The following is a 16,451-nucleotide window of genomic DNA, read 5'->3' on the forward strand; positions in this document are numbered from 1 at the left end:
AACGATTACTTTTGTGCGGACTGGAGCTGCGTCTCCACGGGAGAAATAACATGGAACCCCCCTTTCAGAGGTGATCTTATTACACTCAGACGGACTGGTGAGAACGTACGATGTGAGCAAAACCAATTTGGAACATATATTAATTGTAATCCGGTTAAAATCTCTTTCACTGCTGAGGGAAAACGACACACGGGGTGGCAGTCAGGGGTCACTTGGGGAGGCCGGGTTCATGATAAAACCGGGGAGCCGGGGAATATTTTTACTATACGCCTAACACAAACCCCCATAGAACCCCCGGTACCGGTGGGCCCCAAGACAATACCAGCCAACCGTAAGGCGCCACCCCCACGCGATAGTAAACATAAAGTAGAAATTGAAGTAACCCCAGTCCGCAGGGAGCCACCCCCACAACCCACCCCCACTCCCGGGAAAAGTTCGCCTACTTCCATCGGTTATTCTTTTTCCCCTTCATGGAGCCGCCCTGGGAACCCCCTTTGGGACATCGTCACAGCCACCTATCACATGGTCAATGACACCAATCCCAACCTTACTACAGCCTGCTGGTTTTGCTACGATGTTCGACCCCCATATTATGAGGCTGTAGGGCTTGTTTCTCCATACAACACTTCCTCGAATGACAAGGCATGCAGATGGAAACATGGCTCACAAACATTGCAGTCAATCTCAGGCAAGGGAACCTGCCTTGGACAGGTTCCCACACAGTATAAACAATACTGCAACACAACACATAGTGAGGTTGATACAACACTCTTTTACATACCACCCACAGATGGATGGTGGGCTTGCTCTACAGGCCTCACGGCCTGTGCCCATGGTCATGTAATAAGCACCAAAGGTTTTTGCATCCTTGTCCAGGTCATGCCACGCATATACTACCACACAGAAGAAGAAGTTTATAACACTTACTCAGGGTCAGAACTCATAAGACACAAGCGTGAACCCATTTCCACCCTCACAGTAGCTCTCTTGGTAGGACTTGGCCTAACAGGAGCAGGAACTGGGATAGCATCCTTTGCAAATCAGTATGTCCAATACCACCACCTTAGGGCAGCCATCGATGAAGACTTAGAGAGAATAGAAACTTCGATCTCTCACTTACAAAAATCCCTAACCTCCCTCTCAGAAATGGTCTTGCAGAACAGAAGAGGCCTTGATTTACTTTTTCTAAAAGAGGGGGGGTTATGTGTGGCTTTAAGAGAAGAATGTTGCTTCTATGCAGATCACTCTGGCATAGTGCAGGACTCCATGACCAAACTCAGGGAGGGCCTGGATAAACGTAAAAAGGAGAGGGAGGGTCAGCAAGGATGGTCTCAATCCTGGTTCAACTTTTCCCCATGGTTGACCACCCTGATAGGTACCATAGCAGGACCACTGATATTGCTACTCCTTGCATGTACATTAGGCCCCTGCATTTTATCTCGCCTAACAAAATTTGTGGAAACTAAAATAGGTGCCTTGGAAAATATGGTACTGGAACGCCACCATTACCAACCAATACGGTCTGGAGAAAATATGGAAAAAGCATCCCTCCGCATATTAGACTCTGACGAAGAGTTGGAATCCACCAGTTTTACTTTTAAAACAAAAACGGAGGAGATGTTGGAATAAAATGCTTGCTTATCAGAAACTTGATTCAGGCTTCTGCAGTGTGGCCAGGCCAGTGGCCAGCACACGAACCAGAAACCTAGGATGAGGGAAGGCACCAGATAATAAAAGCACCTAAAAGCACGATAAGGCGATCACTGCTTGAGACATACCTGATGCTACGTAAGCAAGTAGGGAAACGTATAACCATGACAGGCTATACAGGAAACATAGAATAAACCAATAGTGTTGCTTAAAGCTGTTGCATGACTATAAAAGGCTATATGCCCCCACAACCTGCCCCCACCACCTGCTTCCTGACTTGTAATACCCAATAAAAGAGTAGTTCAGAACACGCTCTGGGCTCACTCACCTCGAGGAAAACCTGCGTGTTTGTCTTCACTCTCGCCTGTCGAGACCCCATGAGTGGCCCACCCTGATGCGGACAGCAAAACCGCATTTTGAGAAGAGGCTTCTAGCGCACTGAGGAGCACCATTCAATCTTCCTTCCAATCAAGGGAGAAAAGCAAAGCTTCAAGGGAAAGAAAGGTCTTTCAAGATTCAGGCAGCTTTCAAACCCAAAGGGGACACAAGACAGACTGAGGGAGGGACAGAAAGCATCCTGCTGAGTAAGACATCATGGGAGAATGCTCACCACCCTTGCTGCAGGGAAAGCACCACCTTTTTTTCCACCTCTTTCTGCAACCCCTGAGAGCAGCAGCAGATTTCCAGACATTGTCGTTGTGTCCTCAGAAGCTCAACTGAGACCGACTGCACAGGTCAAACTCTGCCACGTGATTCTGACTCTAAAAAATAAACCCTATATAATCAAAAAGATCACAACAATGTCCATGGAATTTCCATCAAATCCTATCTTCATAAACATAAACATTGTTATTTCTTCTCCATTTTGTAAAGCAGAAGATGTTGTAACAGGGCCTCTGAAGGGCCATCCAGATGGTATTTCTGGATGTAGCTATTCTGGGGTATCTGACCTGCATTTAGGAAGATGGACTCACCCACACCAAGATGGAGTTCCCCCTGGACAGTTAATAAAGGTTTAGCTGATTTAGTGTATTACAGCCTTTAATACTGAACATACTACAACTTTAAGCATCTCCAAATAAGTTTCTTAAGTAAAAGGCAGTCAAGCTTTCCTGAATTCTTCCCCTCTCGACACTTAAACTGGAACTTTGTCTATGAGTTAGACAAAAATATTTTCTCCAGCTGCACATCTATGTTGCCACAATGATTCCCAATTCTCCTTCTAATTATCAGAACCATGGTGATGGTAACAAAGCTGAAGGGATTTCATCAGCATCATCACAGGTCATTTTTGAAACCATGGTGACCAATATTTGACAAATCCTGATATATAAAACCTGAACATCTCTGATCCATAATTACCTCCTGGTTTTCTGAGAGGAGAAGATGCTTTTGATTTAAGGAAAGGCCACGCCATTCTGAAATTACCAGTTGTGGTTTCCAAATTTGGTGCCAAGCTGGACCATCTTCATTGAAGAGAAAATCTTCAGTGCAGTCGTACTGTCTGTTAGTAGTTTTTCCTCATAATTAGGCAGCTCGGGGACCAAGGAAGAGCTATCTTTGCCTGAAAGGGAATTCTAGCAAATAGCCCCATCATGGTATCTCGAGGGCTACTGTTCCTGCTTCTGCTGGGGTCCCATTTTCCCTCTGAGATGCTGGTGAAGAAATGTCCATTGAATGTAATCAATGAGCTACATTACGGGGACAATTTCTACAAGCCAGGAGATTATCTGATCAGTGGAATCATATCTACAGCTAATAGTATATTTCAACAATATGAGTTCATCAGGCCTCCACGCCATACATTTATCAGGTAATTATTGACGTGAATGTGCCTCTAGTGGTACATTTTTCCCTCTCCAATATCTCTTTAGTAAGGAATAATTCCCATTTCCCAATTCCTAGCCTTTTTCAAGAAGCTTATTCTTTTTCCTCCACATTTTCTTTAAGCAAAAGGCATTTTGGATTTTTTAAAACCTGAAGAGTTTCTTTTGGGTTCTTCAACAAGGACAAGCATCAACACCAGATGCTTTCCAACTTCTAAAAGGAACACCTTTATTTTCTAGTCAAGCAGAAAGGTCTCTCTGGGTATGCCATGTGCGAAGGTTATGACAGAGAAATAAACAGCTGATTTGGAAGAGGATATTTCTGAACTCAATTTATATAATCGCCAAGATATATTTGTCATATATGCAGAATAGAGTTTGGGGAAATCTGCTGCTGCCTGAATGACTGTAAATTTGTCAGAAATCGTCTCCTCTTCTTCACCGAACAGAATCCAGAGTTAGAAAGTACCGTAAAACAGAGGGTATCAATACCATTAATTCACTGGGGTTTTTTTTTACTTCTACTTATATGCTTCAAGAATTATACATTAATAAAAAAACATTTAACACAATAGCATTTTATGCTGTGGGAAAGAAGAGACTGTAATCTTGGGTCACCAATCCATAGCCATCTGGTCAAACAAGAAAGAGAGTAAATAATTAGGCGTATATAGTAAAAAAGGGAAGTATGAAGTAAATTATTAGATTAGAATCAGTGTAAAAGAAAACAAATGTATATGGCTGTCCATTTCACTGGACGTGAGTCTGGGTGATGCGCAACTAACAATTAAAACAGTGTCACAGCCACTAAAACATGGAAAACCATAAACATAATCAACATAAATAAAAAGCAAGATTGCAGGAGAATTACAGCCATCTAAGTACATTGCAACCATCTTGCATGCTTTCCATGGGATCCCCAAGCTTGCTGCAAAAACCACATTTTCAGGGCTTTCCAAAAGCCTAACAGCGATGGGTCTAACCTCACCTCAGGGGGAATGATGTCCTTTAGTAGCTCTTGAGGGAGAAATATGATTGGGATTTGCTGAGGGGAATTCAGGACCATCCTACTTTACCCTCGTGATCTTTTCACATCGGGGTGGTTTCTTCCATCTTGAAATAGACATGTGCATGATCAACAAGGGAGAAAGCCATTCCTTCCTCCAGAGAACGATTTAAAGGTAAAAGAACCTCAGAAGCACAGACATTAGGAATTTTTGATGGTACTTCAAAGCACTCGAGTGACAAGTTTACCGAGGGCAGTCTAAGACCTAATCATTTTTTTTAACAACATGCTAAGGGTGATGGATTTTGATATTACCTTTTCTGAATGTCTTGTGGAAACACAGGCACCATTGGGGTTATGGAACATAGAGCAATACATTATTTGACAGTGCTACTGTGCAACAAATCAGTCTCCAGATTTTTTTGGATTTTACTTATACTCCTCTCCAATCAACATGAGTATGCAAGGCAGTGTGCAACAAAGAAAATGCAAAATACACAGATATCTTGGGAAAAGATTCCTGCAACAGGTTCTGCTCAAAAAAGAGATTATTTTCTACAAATGTAAGCAGTTACTCAGATACTTTTCTGCTTTATGTTAGTTTGGCTAGAAGAATTCTTTTCCATGCTATCCCTCCAAGTCATAACATAGACACAGAATCATATCGGGTGGTTTCGGGTAAGGTTCACTTTGATCCTGATCTACCAAGCTTTTCTTCTGCCACTTCTTTTGGAAAAACACTCCCATTGGTGTACATGGGATTTTCTGTCTAACAGGAACATCCAGAGAAGTCTATCCCCTACAAAGGCCCTGTAAATATTTAATACAGGAATTTCCTGTTTTTTTCATTCTGCAATGAGCGCCTGACAATAGTTCCTGCACTGCAGTGTAATGAAAGTGAGTTCTGGTCCCACCCTCCTTCTTTGCCCTCTGTGAGATCAACCAGATTAGGTTGAACATTTATATGGTGTCCTATTGCATCCTCATTCCATTGATGTTTCAGGCTGTGGGACTTTCACAAGGGTGGTTCTAAGTCTAAACTTGAATTGATCAGTGCCAGATGTGGTTCAAGTAAAAGCTGGGGGCAATACAACATGTCTTTATAAGCAGAAGAGGAAAACCTATTGATATCTTTTCTGTTGTAGTGTAAAGAGTATGAGCTTCAGCCACATCTTGCCTTTCTTGTTTGCCACTCACGAGATCAATCAGAGTCCTACACTGCTCCACAATATCTCCCTGGGCTACAATATTTATGAGAACTTTTTCAACGCCCTCATAACATACGAGGCCATGATGGACGTTCTGTCTATGGGGCAGGAGAACATCCCAAACTACAGTTGTGGAAGAAGAAAAAATATCTTGGCCATTCTTGAAGGGACTAATTCGGAGCTCTTTAATCATGTTTCAACCATGCTGAGCATCTACAAAATTCCACAGGTATGAATATAAATAGAAGTCCATTTTGGAAATTCTCCAGACGAGTCCAGAAGGGGGCACTCTTGGACAGCACCAAGCAAAGTTGGAGTCGGTCACTCTTAAACGACCTGAAATAGGTTCATTTCCCTTGTATTACTTTGGCCGTTCTGATATTGATACACAATTTGGAATACAATACACTGTCTTCATGACCCTCTCCTTTTCTGCTATGAATTGGACATGCAACCAAAACCTTTCCTCACAGAAACAACTTGAGCAAGTAAACAGATTGGTCTATCTGGTCAGAAAAGAGCAAGAAAAGGATGGACAAATTCTGAGGCCCACAAATACTTGTCATAAGATAGTGATATGTGGTCTTTTGCCAGAATGATTCAATATCATTCTGCTCACACTGTTATATCACAGTGAGAATTGGGCATGTCAGGAGAAAGAAAAAAGTCAGTGGAATGCATTCAGAATGGGTCTCTAAGAAATGGATGTGATAAGAGAGAATCCAGAATGTATGGGTGCCAAATGAGTGTGGACAGAGTTTTAAGTGGGTGATACAAAATTGGTGGGTTTGAGACACAGAATGAATGAGGAGCGAAAGATATGAAGGAAAGTCAAAAGAAAGAGGAAGACCAAGAAAGTTGTTCCTGGATGCAATTCATGAGTGGATGAAAAGCAAGAGGGGAGAACTAATGACACCCTATGACACCAAGTATGGACAAAGTGGATGCAAGGAATCTTTCCAATGGTACAAAGGCAGTGAGAGGACAAGGGCACAGCCAGCCAACCACTTTAATGTGCTTTGATGCACAAAGGAGGTCACCATTAATTTCCTCTATACCCCAAGTTGACCTCCACTCTGCTTTGTATAAGAGGCGGGTGCTGTCCCAACAGTTTAGTGAGAAGAATGTTAAGGTGGAGAGGTTGGAAGATTTCCCTGCCAGTAAAAATAAATAAATACCAGTCTGTCTCCCTAGGATGGGATGGGGCCGGCAGTGGAGGAGGTGGTAAGTTTGGACAGATGGTTGAAGCAGTGGGTTTAGGCAGCTTTCAGAAAGTAATCGGAGGGGAAATTCCCAAGACATTAGGAAACAATGCTCACCCCTTACTTTACTGAGAATCTCCTATCCACCACCTGGCTCACTTAGAGCCCCTGATCTGTTGTGTGCTGAGAGCTACAGGGGATCCACAGAGTGAGTAGGGCTCCCATAGGCACCAAAGGTTCTCCACTGAGCACCATGTGTATCACCCCATACTAACCTGGGTGGGTTGGGGTTATTGGTCAGGGATCACCATGGACATCAACCACAAGGAGAACAGGCTTTTCTTAGCCAGAAATGACATGGACAGAGATGACAGAAGCCGGAGAGAGATCATCAATGGAGATGGAACATTTCAAAGCAGCTTTTCTTTTCTGGAAACCTTAGCTCAGTAGCTGTGAAAAGCCCTTAGATTTAAGCATCTGAATATTATCATTAAAAGTGAGGCAGACCAGCAATCTTTCATCTTCTTTCTTAGATCAATTATGGTGTTCTCAGCCCCATTCCGGAGCATAAACAGCATTTCCCTTTTTTCTACCGGATGAGTCCTAACCAAGAACCTCCTCACTTGGCGATTGTCAAGCTGCTCCTGCATTTCCGGTGGACGTGGATCGGCCTCGTTGCTCCAGACAATGAAAACGGGGAAAAGTTCCGAAGAAACTTTGCACCTCTAGCCACAAAAATGGGAATTTGCATTGCCTTCTCACAAAGCATCTTAACACTGAAGTTGAGAAAAAACGTCCCATTCTCAGAAGAATTTAACAAAAATGTTTTTCTAAATTTCAGCAACCGTAAAGTAACAATAATTGTTTGTCAATTAGACATTCAGGGCACAGTATCACTACTATTATGTATACAATTTCTTGAAATGTTGGAATTCTGTGAGGGGAAAGTGTGGCTTGTAGCAGCTTTGCAAGACTTAAGTGTCAGAAGGTTTTACCAAGAGCTTGATCTCCAGGATAAACATCTTTTGTTATCCTTCTTAACTCACACAAAAGAAAGGACAGAAGATTATGATTTTTATTCATATTACTCTGCTATTGATCAATATGGGGAGGCAGCATTCCAGTGTTCCTATTCCAGGCCTGTGTTGTCCAAGAAAGTTTGGGGAAGATGCTTAGAAAAAATGAACTGGGAAATCCCACCCCGTGATGCGGTTGCAAGAATCCTGTCTGAGGACGCCTCTAGTATATCCACAGCAATTCAGGCCCTGTTCTGGGTCCTCAGTGCTGCCTATTCTGCCCAACCGAGGAGGCGGTGGCGGGTTGGAGTCCATCAAACACCCCAGATTATACAGCCATGGCAGGTAGGACTTCTCCTCGAAGTTCCATTGATGCTCCTCCTTCAATTCCTCAGTGTTAAATTGGGTGTAGGCAGGGCTGGGTGGGAGGGGCGGATATGGTGGTCTGAACAGCAGTTGCCCTGCTATAATGTTTGTTCTGATCAGATGAGGTTTGGAGAAAGAAAAAGAGATTCTGTTGCTGAATCTTCCAAAATGGAAGTACTGGTGCTGCTTTGGAATGCTTTACAATAAAAGAGATACTTCTACAGGGACAGCAATTCCCTGATTGTAAAGTGTTTAAGCACCAGGAGGGCATCCTCATGTTCTTCCTTGGTCACCCAACTTGGTCTCCTCTACTTCCAGCCAAGGAAATAGTCAAGACTTTTGCTTCTGAATTCAAAGCATTTTTCTGCTTCAAATTCATGTTTCTTCATAGCACCTTCTAGCAGGAACCAGGACCCCCCTCCACATGTGCCCTGAATTTCAGCCTTAAGATCCTTACTGCTTTTCGAAAGCACACCACCAAGAGTCCAAAGACTGTGGCGGCCTGAAAGTCAAATCACTCAATAAATCAGGGCCATACATTCATGATGCCAGTTTTGTCCATTTCCTAGCCAAAAGCTGAGCCTGTGTAACTTCATATTGATCTGGTCTGGCGGAAAAGATATATTTTGCATCTTCTCCCATCACAAGCCTTCCTATCTGCCTGGTCTGACATGCTTCAGTGGTAACTGTGGTGAAGAGACGGTAGAGGCTGGGTCTGCCCAGCTCCCTTTGGCCTGTCATGGGTATCCCCCCTCACTCCTAGACGCTGGGACTATCTTATATGGCTATTTTGGTCTTGGAAGCAGAAGCGATCTGGCAGCAGGTATGTGTCAGCATAATTCCTGATCACTCCATCAGGCATTGCTCAGCCATTCTCCTAATCCCTCGCCTGAGTGTAACAGTTGTAAGAGTTGCCACATTCAGCGCCGAATGAAACTCTCGTGAAACACAGGTTCAGCAAAAGAAGTTTACTTGGGTGTAATGCAGGGTGATACAAAGCCAGGGTTGGTTTGGCACGGTTACATAGAGCGGTTCTATAGGGTTCCCTCCCTGACCCAGAGTTGCCCCTTCTTCTTTCCCGCCCTTCTCCCCGTTGCCTAGGTACTGAGTTGCCCGGGGTATTTCCCCCTTGCCCAAATGGCAGATTCAGCTGAGTTTCTTTGTCTCTCTGATTGCTGTCCTTTGTCTATGGGGTTGTTGCGTTCGTTCGTTGGGCTTTTCTTCTGCAGACTAAGCCGGGAATTCTTGATCACTCACTGATCGCTGCGCTTCCGAGCCGCTGCGGTTGGCTTTGCCTGGGGCGCTTGAGGGAAGCAGGCTGTGATAGAAAGTATCTGTTGGCAATTAACTTGCAGTTCGCCTGTCTTCCCCTTTTCCACTGCCTGCGCCTGGGGCGGTGAAATTGACTAGGGGCGGTGAAACTGAGCAGCGGCGTTCGCTGTGGCGTGCCGGGTGAATCTGACAACAGTCTCAGGCAAGGCTGTTAGGCGTGTGACTGTTTAACAAAATAAAACCAATTTCACACGGAAACATGGCATTAGAAGGACTGAGCAAGGGAGGAAGACTGAGGGAGTAAGATGGAAGAAAGGAGGAGGAACAGCACAGGACGAGGAGGAGAAGGAGAATGAGGACAGGAGAAGACACTAGAGAGAGGCAGGCAGAGCAAGAGTGTGAGACAGACCAGCAGTGCAAAAGGAAGGGAGAATGAAGCCAGATCCCTCTGTGGCAAGTTTTCGGGGCCAGAGGCATCTGCATAATATTTCATGCTATATGTATATATATACAAACAAGATTTTTAGAAAGAAATTAAAACATTAAATATGTACAGCATCTCATGGGATCCCAAACATTGACCACCAGATATGAGATTCATTTATCTTTTGGGATTTCCCTCTTAATGTAATTATAGGGGCTTCTTAGAATTGGTTTGCTGACTTTTGGCTTTCAGGGACAAGTCACTGAGTGGACTTAACTGTTTCAGGAAACTCACAAGAAGCATGTGGACCAGATCCAGTTTCCCTTGGAACGAAGGGAGAAAGACTTCCTCTAAGATCCTGAAACACTTTACAGGCAGAGGCACTGACTCAGAAAGGTCCAGTTATTCATACCAGTCCCATAGCTATAATAAGAGCAATATAAACATTGAATTAGGGCTGAAATGGAACCAGATAAGATATGGACGTGGTTTTCCTTCTTTCCAGCTTCATCCTTTCCTGAGAAATTTCCAGCTTTACAATCTTTCCGTGGATGGTGTTTATTTCAACAAGAATGGAGATCTAGCCTCTGACTTTGATATCATGCACTGGGCAGTGTTCCCCAACAAGTCTACTGCTGGGGTCAAAGTTGGGAGAATAGAAAGAGAGGCCTCTTCAGAAGTCAACCTCTCCATCAACCCAAGTGCCATCATGTGGCCAGCATCATTCAGTCAGGTGGGTGATCCTGCTGCATTTTGCTTCTTACCATTTATCAGCTGTTGTTCTTCCCATGGAGGAAGACTTTCTGTATTTTCCTGGACTAGTCCCCAAATTTGTGGCTTTCTGAAGACTTTGCTGCTCAGAACTGTTTTTAAGTTCATGGAAGACTGCAAGGGCTTCAATAATACATTTCCTAGTAAGCACCTCAATAAACATGTAGCATACTTAGATCTTGTAATCTGGGTTGCAGTTAATATTACATAGGAGAGACAGAATAGTAAGTGGGGCAGTGATGTGGTTGAAGAAACCTGTCCAAAGGTGGAGTCATCCATTACATTACAGTATAGGAAGATTTGTTGATCTCACTTTTCTGTGTTACATGAACAGAGACATTATATTGTGGATCATGACTTAATACAATTTGTTTTGACAACCATATTTATTTTGCTTCCAACAAATCTTGATTAAAAGAAACCATGCTTTTGCCCAGTATGTGTACCCAGCCCATAACACATTTCAGTTCACAGAAATACCACCCCCATTCACATGGTTATATTGCTTAGAGTCAATCACTCTCCTCTTCAAAGTTGGACTTTGAAGAAGCTGGAGAGAAAGAGTAGTGACACTTTTGAACTTTGGTGTTGGAGAAGACTCCTCAGAATGCCATGGTCAGTCAAGAAACCAAACAATGGATCATTGAACAAATCAACCCAGAGTTCTCGCTCAAGGCACAAATGACCAGGCTCAAATTTTCCTACTTTGGACAGATTATGTAAAAAGCTAGCTCTGTGGAGAAGTCTGTAATTCTGGAAAAGATTGAAGGAAAGACAAGAAGATGACGACCAGCAGCAAGGTGGATGGACTCAATTCAAGCAGTGATGGGTGTACCACAGGTCTGCCCAGAGTTGATGGGAGTCAGGTGGCATGCAGGTTTAACAAATAAATAAATAGGAAGACTTGAAGGACCAGGTTTAACTCTTTCTGGTGAAAATCCCTTCTTCCCACCAAATTAGTTCATAGGTTTATCCCCACGCTTCTATATGGCAATGGTGTGATCTTCGTCTCAGACTTTGACTGGATTAAAACATGCCCTAAGATCACTTGCCACTCATTGTAAATATTAAGAATTATAAATTAACTGTGTACAGGGAAGCGTCTCACAATTTGATGTAGAAAGACTATCAGGCCATCTCACCAAGCCAAAGATGGACTTTTCAGCAGCTAATTCCCCTTGCTTAGGTCAGTGACGTATTTCCATTTTGCCATGGTTTCCAAAATGAGAAAGGCTCTAACATTAGCTCAGTTTAATGCCCCACCATGAACTGTGCTTATTATAAGAAATTACCCTATGCTGCCTGATTGTGCCCTTGGGCACATGGACTATAGAATCCCTGCCCATACTGTATTCTGCTGTGGTTTCACAGATGTTCTAGTGTCTGCTTCATCTCTCCTTACCTAGTAAAATATCCAGGGCACGCCAATTCCTTCTTTGTGCAAACTCTTCTCTCTGACCACTCAGACTCCATTTCTTCAGACATTGCCATGTTTTGCTAGACCGCCTTTAAAATTAAAACCTTGACAGTTGTCACTCGCTAACTAAAGCCAAGTCAACAACAGACAGACAATGAAAGACTCTATTCTCCTATACATATGTCAGAAGGATTTATGCTTCCCCCTTGACCAATGCAGCAATTTTTATTCAAAAATTTAGTGCTCCCAGTGCTTTCCCAGATTCCAGATTTTAGCTCTTCGTAGACTCATAATTTTACTTTTAAATATTATGATTTCAGCTGTAGGATTCATAGAGTTTTATTAGAGTAATATTCATCCAATTCGAGTATGTTAACTCAGGTGATATTTTCAGATGTGTTTTTCTCTTTTATTTCTTGCTTATCTGACTGCTTCTATTTTACACTGGTAATTGACTCCCCCCAAAATGGAATTGAATGGAATATTTCTGTGGCTCCTCTTCATGTTTAGAAGGTGCCTTTGTCCAGATGCACAGAAAACTGTCTCCCAGGATACAGCAAGCTGACGAGAGAAGGAGCACCCGTCTGCTGCTACGACTGTTCTCCGTGCATGGAAGGAACCATCTCTGGGCAGGAAGGTCAGTGGCTCTAGAGCAAAGAGGGCACTTGGGACAGAGGTCAAATTCACTTTGCTCTTCTGGGCAGGGTTTGTTACAGGTGCTGCTTTCCTGCTACTTCTAGACCTAATTCCTCATCTATTTCTCCTTATCTCCACAAAGAAGCATTGGAAAACAACACAGTCACCAAATATTTCCAAGATTTGAGACCATCGTACAATTTTCATGATGATGTGGCCATTAAAAGTAAAATAATGAAAGATGGCTGAATCCTTGACCTGCTGTATTCTTGTTTGCTTTCAGGAAAGAAGGTAACACTTGTGGGGTTTGGCATCTCATTGATCTTCAGCCTTGAAAAGTCAGTGGCAATTCCACTTAACATTGACTTCCTCAAGGGTTTGTAGGCAAAAGGACTAATTCTCATGGAAACATGAATTTGATCGTCATGTGGACTTCACTGGTGGGCAGTGGAACTCTATCTGGAATGCATTATTTCTTCCATTCCAAAAATAAAATAGAGACTTCTCCCCATGTATTCAATAACTTCCTTATTTTATTCTATTAAAATTAGTTTGGTAGAAATTTTTGAAGAAGCTTTGAGGATCCCATGCCAGGTTTTCAGGGGAAGCCTGGAACTAAAGTATCCAGTCCTAAGGTCAAGATTGGGGTTCTAATAGCCCCATCAGGTTTCAGTTTTAAGACCAAGGTTTCCATTTGGGTGAGTGTTGAAATTGCAGCTGGGTAACCACAGGGATCTTTGCCTACATTTTAGAATGGAGCAGAGCAAATCCTTCAGAGAGATGCCTCAGAAGAACCTACAGTGCATCTCCTCTTGAATCACTTCAAAGCCACATCTTATCCAGGCTCACACAGCTGATTTAAGACCTGTTCTGACTATCACTGCATCTGTCTACAACACTGGGAAAAGAGGCAGTTCCTGTCGTGTTTCCAAAAGAGGGCTCTATGTTGTTCCTTGGTCTTCTGCAGATCCTCTTTGAAAGGATTTACACAGGATCTTACCCTGGTCTTCGGAGGATTTCTGCTGGATCAAAAGGACCCATCTGACCAAATGCAATAGTCCCCCGGCAGGCCATCATGAGGCCCATGAAGAAGGAACTTCTCATTTTCCTTTACAGCAGTTACAAGTGTAAATTAACCTCTTACTCTATGGTTAGAGTGTGACTTTCATTTCTTGGGGGAGGGGGGTAATCTCTTTTTTTGTAATCATCAAAACCATTGTTCTGTTTCAAGGTAGCAGACATGATTGCCAAGGAGCAGAAGCAGATAACAGCAGACAAGTTGTAAATCAAAGACTTAGCAAATAAAGTACAGTTTGTAGTCCAAGAAGCAAGAGTAGTCTAGTTACAGTGCCAAAACTCACGAAGCCAAATCGAGTAGTCAGCCAGTCCAGAAATCAGGAATTCAAGGACAGGATACACACAAGACATGAGTTCAGGTTTCAAACACGTGTTTTCCAACACAGTGAAGGCAAAGCAAGCTACATAAATCTCTCCGCTGGCAGCTGACTGCATTTATTCAGGGTTCACCCTTTGCCTTGCAAGGAGTCTCATTGATTGACACTCCTCTGCTTGCCTCTGCATGCATCTGGATCTGGGGCTTGGAGGTCATGCCTCCTCATCTGACTGCTCCAGCTGATCAGGAGAGGCCTCTGACTGATCAGCCTCAGATGCTTCATGCCTTAATGATTCCTCAGGCTGACATTCACAGGCTCAGCTGGAGCAACGTTGTCAGAATCAGAGAAAGGCTCTGAATCGTGGCTCATGACAACCAAATATCAAAAGTTCATTTTTTCTGTTTCACACAAAAAGTCTATAAGGGCTTCCAGCCAGTGTTATACTTAGTTAATGTCTTTTCTCTCATCAGTGATGTCAATTTGGCCATCTCAGCAAGTTCCATCATCTTCACCATCCATTCCACCATTGTGAATAAGTTCAAGCCTTTCCACCTTTGTGTCTAACAATCATGCTGCACTTACCACATATAAAAACAAAGTTCAATGACTTTTTCCCAGCTGTTTATCGATCAATCTCCAAAGAAACCCCTCTGCTTTCAACTGTTTCTTTAAGATGTTCTCAATTACTGTATGTAGCTGAGCCCAACATTTTTTAACTTTTTCTTGTCCACCAAGTGCCAACATGAGGCCCATGATAGGGTTTACAGACAATACTCTGCTTGTTTCAGCTTTCAGTTCAAATTCAGCTACATGTCCCATAGCACCTCCTAACTATTGCCCATTGATCATTTGTCCTGCATGAATTATCTCTTCTTTTTTGGAACCATCTTCGGCCCTAGCCAAATACTGAAGAATGTCAGTCCCACCTCTCCTCTACTCTTCTAGAAAATCAGCTCTCACTTGATTGATGATTATATGCCATCAACTTGTTTTCAGTTCATAGCAATCTCATAGACAGATTTTCTCCAAGACGAAATTCTCATTTCATCAGCCCAATAATTAAAATGGATTTTTCATGTTACAGCCACAGTATGGTTAGATGCTGGCTCAACAATGGCTTATGTTTTTCAGATGCATCCAGTTGCAGCCAATGTCCAGATGACAAGCATTCCAATAAGAAGAGAGATCAATGTGTCCCAAAAAGTATCAGCTTCCTATCCTATGAACAAATGTTGGGTCTCATCTTGGCTTCCTTAGCCCTTGCTTTCTCCCTAACCACCAGCTTCATCTTGGGAATCGTCATTAAATACCGAGAAACTCCCATCGTCAAAGCGAACAACCGGGACCTCACCTACATTCTTCTGGTTTCCCTCCTCCTTTCCTTCTTGACCTCCCTTCTATTCATTGGTCGTCCCAGGAAGGTGACCTGCCTTCTTCGACAAACCACCTTCAGTGTTGTTTTCTCAGTTGCTGTCTCTTCATTGCTGGCCAAGACTATCATGGTGGTGGTGGCATTTCAGGCTACAAAGCCAGGAAGCAGGATGAGGAAATGGCTGGGGAAGACTCTGGCCAACTCCATTGTCTTGTCCTGTTCTGGGATTCAGGTGGGTATCTGCATGATATGGTTGGGAATCTCTCCCCCATTCCCAGACTCTGACATGCATTCCCAACCTGGGTACATCCTGCTGCAATGTAATGAAGGCCCAGTCATCATGTTCTACACTGCACTGGGCTACATGGGCTTTCTGGCTGCCATCTGCTTCTTGGTGGCTTTCCTAGCTCGCAGGCTACCAGGGAGCTTCAACGAAGCCAAGTTGATCACCTTCAGCATGTTAGTTTTCTGCAGCGTTTGGGTCTCCTTTGTCCCCACCTACCTGAGCACCAAAGGGAAATACATGGTGGCTGTGCAGATCTTCTCCATCCTGGCCTCCAGCCTGGGCTTACTGGGCTGCATCTTTGTCCCCAAATGCTACATCATCCTCCTGAGACCTGATATGAACACCAAGGAGCACCTAATAGTAAATTCTAAAAGAGAACCTGATTTTGTTAGGTAGATGGAAGGATGGGTAGATAGGTAGAAGATAGGGAGGCAGATGATGAGAGATGCATGATCTGCTGTTCCTTTTGAATACTGTTCAGGTTGACATACCACAGTAAGACATATTTCTGTTGATGCAGCCTAGATTTCCTTTATCAGTTTTAGATCATTTTGAATTTGTTTGTCTTCTAGTGTATTAGCTATTCCAGTCGCTTTTGGGTCATT

The 16,451-nt window shown here is 43.3% G+C and overlaps 1 protein-coding gene across 1 annotated transcript; it reads left to right on the forward strand.

Moving 5' to 3' along the window:
• Positions 1-5,685: 5,685 nt before the first annotated feature.
• LOC148214099 (vomeronasal type-2 receptor 26-like) lies at positions 5,686-16,242 on the forward strand. Its single transcript, XM_088128576.1, has 3 exons — positions 5,686-5,919; positions 12,669-12,795; positions 15,320-16,242. Exons 1-3 carry the CDS (start codon positions 5,773-5,775, stop codon positions 16,240-16,242), a joined length of 1,197 nt encoding a protein of 398 aa, XP_087984702.1. The 5' UTR covers positions 5,686-5,772.
• The last annotated feature ends 209 nt before the right edge of the window (positions 16,243-16,451 follow it).

The sequence above is a fragment of the Python bivittatus genome, unplaced genomic scaffold (genome assembly GCF_059951505.1).
Source record: "Python bivittatus isolate LINGU-HERP-01145 unplaced genomic scaffold, Pbiv_v1 ctg000750_np1212, whole genome shotgun sequence".
Taxonomy (NCBI): Eukaryota; Metazoa; Chordata; class Lepidosauria; order Squamata; family Pythonidae; genus Python; species Python bivittatus.